This window comes from Saccoglossus kowalevskii, chromosome 17, assembly GCF_978046115.1.
Source record: "Saccoglossus kowalevskii chromosome 17, keSacKowa6.1, whole genome shotgun sequence".
In the NCBI taxonomy this organism is placed as follows: Eukaryota; Metazoa; Hemichordata; class Enteropneusta; family Harrimaniidae; genus Saccoglossus; species Saccoglossus kowalevskii.
The window spans coordinates 27925441-27932833 of NC_140657.1; the positions used below are offsets into that span (position 1 = coordinate 27925441).

The following is a 7393-nucleotide window of genomic DNA, read 5'->3' on the forward strand; positions in this document are numbered from 1 at the left end:
TCATAACTTGGTGAAAATTAAATACAAACCTTTAAGAGATACACGCCACAGTCGGTGTCATTATTTTGACGAGTTACACCCTGCTTGTAAGAATATCAAATATAAATTATCAATAATTTAATAATTGCACAAATAACATTAATTATTTCCAATACAAATTGTGAACAAATACAAAAAGTAGTTTAATTCCGGATTACTAATGAAATACCATAATGTGTCATGAGGAAATGAATTGGGGTCATTTTATTTGGTTTTCTCATGACATTGAGATTATAATTAAACTAGATTATATAATAGACTAGTAATTGTTCTGGGCATGTAGAATCATGGAGTCAGCCATTCAGTGATGAGATAGAATTTCGTGCGGACTACGTATTAACGTTGCGATTCAGCAGATCATTCTTTTAATGCACTGAGAAGGACAATCTGAATGACTGGAGTCCAGGCTACATTATAATGGAAAGCACAGGTACTTTTTCTGCGTTATAAAATAGCTTGAAATAATTGCTAAAATAATTGACTTGTACGTTCATGCTTGTACTCCCTATTATGTACCCGGCAATAATGGGCGTACTCTATATAGTTTAATTATATACCCAGTCTATTACATACCAATTGATAAATTACTTCCCAGTCCGCGGTCCTTCGTCTAAATTTATCACGAAATCAAGTAATCGAGGTCCTTCGCTCATATTTGCCACGTATTTATGGTCCCTCGCTCTTATTTATAATATAATCGTGGTCCTTCGCTCATATTTATAATATAATCGAGGTCCTTCGCTCATATTTGCCACGTAATCACGGTCCTTCGCTCATATTTGCCACGTAATCATGGTCCTTCGCTCTTATTTATAATATAATCGTGGTCCTTCGCTCATATTTATAATATAATCGAGGTCCTTCGCTCATATTTGCCACGTAATCACGGTCCTTCGCTCATATTTGCCACGTAATCATGGTCCTTCGCTCTTATTTATAATATAATCGTGGTCCTTCGCTCATATTAATCACGTAATCGCGGTCCTTCGCTCATATTTGCCACGTAATCATGGTCCTTCGCTCTTATTTATAATATAATCGTGGTCCTTCGCTCATATTTGTCACGTAATTATGGTCCTTCACTCATATTTATAATATAATCGAGGTCTTTCGCTCATATTTGCCACGTAGTCATGGTCCTTCGCTCTTATTTATAATATAATCGCGGTCCTTCGCTCATATTTGTCACGTAATTATGGTCCTTCGCTCATATTTATAATATAATCGAGGTCCTTCGCTCATATTTGTCACGTAATTATGGTCCTTCACTCATATTTATAATATAATCGAAGTCCTTCGCTTATATATGTCACGTAATTATGGTCCTTCGCTCATATTTGTCACGTAATCATGGTCCTTCGCTCTTATTTATAATATAATCGAGGTCCTTCGCTCATATTTGTCACGTAATTATGGTTCTTCGCTCTTATTTATAATATAATCGTGGTCCTTCGCTCATATTTGCCACGTAATCATGGTCCTTCGCTCTTATTTATAATATAATCGTGGTCCTTCGCTCATATTTGCCACGTATTTATGGTCCTTCGCTCATATTTATAATATAATCGAGGTCCTTCGCTCATATTTGTCACGTAATTATGGTCCTTCACTCATATTTGCCACGTAATCATGGTCCTTCGCTCTTATTTATAATATAATCGTGGTCCTTCGCTCATATTAATCACGTAATCGCGGTCCTTCGCTCATATTTGCCACGTAATCATGGTCCTTCGCTCTTATTTATAATATAATCGTGGTCCTTCGCTCCTATTTATAATATAATCGTGGTCCTTCGCTCATATTTGACCCGTGGTACATCGTGGCCATTCCAGGATGTAAACTCGTTCTTACAATTAAATAAATACAACATTAGTATATTAGGACTAATTTATATGATAATTCAATCGTGTGCATGCGACGCAAAACATAATATATTGCCAAATATTTTGATTTCAATTATTTCCATGGGATAGCAAATTTAGTATTTTTTGGCAAATTTTTAATTCATTATCAGTATCAGTGTGTTTAAATTTCCGCGAATTAACATTATTGCATTTTACGTCTGTCAAATAACGGCCAAATAAATACGTGGAATCATTAATTACTCAGGACCTGGCGTAGAATTGGAAATTACTCCAAATAAACAAATGTTCAATTCGGGGACAGGATAATAGTATATTTGGTTATTGATGAAATAGCAGGGCGCCACTAGACGGTCTGGCTGAGCAAGTGCGTCGTGTTTCACTCATGAAGATTGTGCACAAAGGAAGCCGCTCATCTCGCCATTGGCCGGGGCCATTGGATGGCGGCACATCGTGTATGTTCAACTGTGGGCGTGTCTTTTATTTCTGTGCTAAATGTGCAACACCAAAGTCCCGCCATTTATTTTTCATGGTTGTTCGACCATAGTCGTCTGCACCAGTATCGCGAGTTCTAATTTTGGTTTACTATGTTGGTCGCTCGACACCATATTCCCTCTCGGTACCGACGCCCAACTCGGCGTCCTGGGGAGGAAATCTACTCACCACGCCACTCCACCTCGATACCTCTCCTTCCCGGAAACGTGCTTTCCAATACGAGACTGATTTCTCTATAAGTTCGTGTTGGGTTCTTGGGTGCAGTGAAGGCCGTAACAGGCTAAAGAATACAAGCTCGGTATAAACAACACAACTGGTTTATTACAGTAATGGCGGCGTTTTGACTACGCATGTGCAGATGACGTAATAAAGTACATGTCATTAAATACGACCCAAGCTCAATATACTACATCCCTCCCCATCTAAGTGAATCTCACTCTAGCAGTCTATATGGGGATTTAATATATAATGTTCTTTTCTGGATCAGTTCATTCTGCATGCACTTGTACTGAATACTGCAAAACTCAACTAAACTACAATGTGGGTGGCGCTAGGCTCACACCCTAGTGCAGGCTTTATTCTGGCCTATCATATGCACTATTTCAAAATGTAACTAAACATACATATCATATTTTTCTCTGACGACTAGATCTACGCACTTCTGGTACCGAGGCAGAAGTTTCTGAAGATTGTTCATTTATAGGATCTGTTGTCTCATCTTTCAATGTAGTAGATTTGTTAGTAGTTGGAGGTGATACATTCTCTGATGAATGTTCTTCTGGTTTCAATGATGACGAATCCTGTTTAGGAACTGGCACTGATGGCGAGATAGAAGGCATCCGTATTGGTACAGGTACCATATTCGGTTTACTCTGAGTTTGGTCACTTTGCGTAATTTCCTCTGATGGCGATCTAGATCTAAGCTGATCTTGATGTCTTTTCCAAACTCTTCCATCCTGAAGTCTAACTAGGAATGTTAGTGATCCCCACTTCTCTCTTTCAGCTAACCCGTTACTGGCAGGATGGTAAGGAGCTGTTGTGATGTGCTTTATCCCATTTGTTTTACAAAAGGATCTAAACTCTTCACTGGTGAAACAAGTACCATTATCTGATACTATCACGTGCGGTAGACCATGCATAGCAAATGTTTGGTACAATTTGTTGATTGTTGCTGTGGATGTTGCTGTCGGCATAACGTGAGCTTCTATATATTTACTATGAGCATCAACAATGATTAATATCATTTTACCTTCATATGGACCTGCAAAATCTATGTGCAGTCGGAACTACGGCTGGTTAGGCCATTCCCAAGCATGTAATGGTGCTTTAGTTGGGGATTTCGTAGAATCCTGGCATGCTGTACAACTGCGAACTCTGTCATCAATTTCAGCATCTAACCCTGGCCACCATAGGTAATTTCGGGCCAAAGCTTTCATGCGCACTATACCAGGATGACTTCATGAAGTTCCTCTAAGATAGCTTCACGAGCCCGAGCTGGAATTATTACCCGCGACCCCCACAAAATACATCCTTGCTGAACTGAGAGCTCTTGTTTGCGTCTAAAATACGGTCGCAGTTGTTCCTCCACCTGCTCAGGCCAACCTTGGGTTACCCACTTTAAGATGTGTGATAATACTGGATCTCTTGCTGTCCAGTTTGCTACAAGCTCAGCCGTTACTGGTGATCCATCTAGTGTTGATAATGTAAGAACCACCTCTTCAGGGACAGGTACACTGCCGGGTTGTTCCTTTATGGGTAAGCGACTTAATCCATCTGCATTTCCCATATTAGATCCTGGTTTATACTCTAACTGGTATTGATAATTGGCTAGTGTAAGTGCCCAACGCTGAATTCTGGCACTTGCCAACTGTGATATAGCTTTATCTTCCTTTAACAGACCAAGTAATGGCTTATGATCTGTTTTGATGCTAAATTCACGCCCATATAGGTACTTATGAAATTTGGTAACACCAAACACAATTGCTAGTCCTTCACGTTCTATCTGGGCATATCGCTTCTCTGCAGGTGCTAGTGTGCGAGAGGCAAAAGCTATGGGATGTTCCATTCCATTTGGTATTCTATGGGAAAGTACTGCTCCAATGCCATATGGAGAAGCATCACAATCCAAGGTTAGTTTCAAACCACTATCATAGTGTACTAACAGTTGAGACGACTGTAATAGTTCCTTTGATTTGCTGAATGCTTCCTGCTGACTTTTCCCCCACTGCCACTTGGTGTTCTGTTGTCCAAGTTGATACAGTGGTGCCAAAACAGTGCTAAGATTCTTCAAGAACCTATGATTGTAATTTAAGAGACCTAAATAACTTTTAAGCTCTTCTCTGTTCTGAGGCGCTGGAGCTTTCTGTATGGCTGCCACCTTTTCTTCTGTAGGACGAATACCAGTAGCATCAATGCAATGTCCTAGGTAAGTGACTGATGGTTTCTTAAACACACACTTGTCTCGTTTTAGTTTGAGTCCAGCTTTGTCTAAGCGATCCAAAACTTCATCTAAATTCTTTTCATGCTCTTTTTCGGTAAGTCCAGAAACCAGTATATCATCGATATAAACTTCTGTCATTGATATGCCTTGGACTGTCCATGGTTCTCTGGAAAATTCCTGGTGCTGCTGATACACCGTAGAGTAAACGTGTGTAAGCATATATACCTTTGTTAGTATTGATGGCTGTCAAATTCTGTGACTCCTCATCCAATAGCAATTGCTGATAAGCATGACTCAAATCTAACTTAGTGAAGAATTTACCCCCAGCAAGCTTTGCATACAAATCTTCAACATTGGGTATTGGGTATCTGTCAACACATAAGGCTTTGTTTAAAGTTTGTTTGTAGTCACCACATATGCGAACATCACCTGTCGCTTTAAGTACAGGTACAACTGGTGAAGCCCAATCTGAGTAAGATACAGGTCTAATGACTCCTTCCTTTTCTAAGCGATCAATCTCTTTATCTACTTTATCAAATGGTAGAGGGCAAATGGTACAGTACGTGCTTTCATATATCTCGGTGTTATCTCAGGATTAACATGCAGCTTGATGGTAGTGTCTTTCAGGGTTCCCAATCCTGGTTCGAACAATTTTGGATGTTTACTAATCCATGACTCTCCATCAAGATGAAAAACTTGTGGCCAGTCTAGTTTTATTATTTCTAACCAGTCTCTGCCTATCAAGTTTGGACCATTACCTGGTACAACCAATACTTTTAATTTATGTATGGTATCTGCTTCACGTGCCTCCAGTTCTGTCTGACCTAAGGGGTTAATGCAATTTCCTGCATATGTTCTCAATCTGGGTAGTCCCTCAGTGTGTAGTTGTAATGCTTGCTGACCAACTTTCAGTTTCTTAAACTGCTGCTCACTTATCAAACTTACTGCTGCCCCCGTATCAATTTCCATGGTTGTCGGTACCCCATTCAGTTGAAGGTTGTATCTATATGGCTGTGTTTTGGAAATACTTGATGCAGTTCTATACAGGTCAACGTTATATGTTTCCTGCCCATATGAGTAGACTGTGGTTGGTTCAGTAGAAATAAAATTATTTTCTGTTCTCCCTTGTGACTTGCAATATTTAGCAAAATGATTCTGCTTATGACATTTTCTGCATTCTTTTCCCCAAGCTGGACATTTCTCCTTTTTGTCATGAGGCCATTTACCACCACAACCCCAGCATGACTGTTTTTTATCACCATTACCAGGCCCCCTAGGCTTGTGTAATTTCTTCGGTTTGTAATGGGTCATTCTGTGTACTGTGGGTACATTGCTAGGTGCTTCAGCCCCTGCATTGACTGTAGACATATTATGTGCCTGAACTGTAGTGGCTTCTAGTGAACGACCATATTTCAATAAATCATCAAGGGAAAAATTCAGCTCTCTTAATCCTTTTTCTCTTATTTTCGGATTTATGCATTTCTGTATAATCTGAGATTTTATTTCTTTCTCTTTCTCATGAAATTCACAGTTCTTGGCTAGTTGTCGTAATCTAGCAGCAAATTTATCAAGTGTTTCTGTTTGTAACTGACTTGCCTGGCGAAACACATACACTTCATACTCTACATTTCGTTTTGGCGCGAAGTACTCACTCAGTTTTGTCTTCAACTGGACGTACGTTTCGTCTTCCGCCTGCTCCAATCCTAGGTGAATTTCAAAAACTTCTTCCCCCGCTAGGTGAAGTAGGAGAGCTCTTTTCCTCGCATCCTGTGTAATATTCTTGGCTACAAGATAATTATCGAATCTTGCTATCCACCTTTCCCAGCGCACTGTAGCTGTCTCTGGCGGAATTGGGTTGAACGGTTTCAAAGCATCGTTGCCGTCCATTGTGACGCTGATTTGTTTTGTCTTCAAAACAGGCTCAAAAGTAATTTGTACTCACTTCACTTGTTCTGACGGTTTTCTGTACGTCAAAGTTACTCCTCGTCGCCAAATTGTTGGGTTCTTGGGTGCAGTGAAGGCCGTAACAGGCTAAAGAATACAATCTCGGTATAAACAACACAACTGGTTTATTACAGTAATGGCGGCGTTTTGACTACGCATGTGCAGATGACGTAATAAAGTACATGTCATTAAATACGACCCAAGCTCAATATACTACAGTTCGGCCATTTAAAATCATATTCTGGACAATTAAATGGTCGGCTTCCATTGCTGCTCCAAAATCATTCAGAAAATGGCCGTGCAAAAACCGCGCAAATTCATTTTACTGCCACTTTACAGCTGTTTTCACAGACACTAGGTAATTCTGTTACCCAATGGCTGAAGCAATTTCACATCTACCAGACACGCCCCAAAACAGATGACGACATTTGACAGGATCGGCCAATGCGCATGCGTATAAAACAGCTGGTACTAATATCCTAATTTCCTAATAACTTATTTTGCACTCGTACAATGCAAAATACATATTTGATTAGGTTGGTTGGCCATCAAGTACCAACCTATGGCACCCAATTCATATATCACCAATACCATAGTACAGAGTTATGTTAAC

General features: G+C 39.8%; 1 protein-coding gene across 1 annotated transcript; it reads right to left on the reverse strand.

Annotated features, from left to right (window-relative positions):
- Window positions 1–5361: 5361 nt before the first annotated feature.
- LOC144360591 (uncharacterized) lies at window positions 5362–6723 on the reverse strand. The gene has a single exon (XM_078013254.1). It carries the CDS (start codon window positions 6721–6723, stop codon window positions 5362–5364), a length of 1362 nt encoding a protein of 453 aa, XP_077869380.1.
- Window positions 6724–7393: the final 670 nt, after the last annotated feature.

What these genes read in the sequence shown, in the direction of transcription:
- LOC144360591 (XM_078013254.1), bottom strand. Translation starts at nt 6,723, where the DNA reads ATGGACGGCAACGATGCTTTGAAACCGTTCAACCCAATTCCGCCAGAG.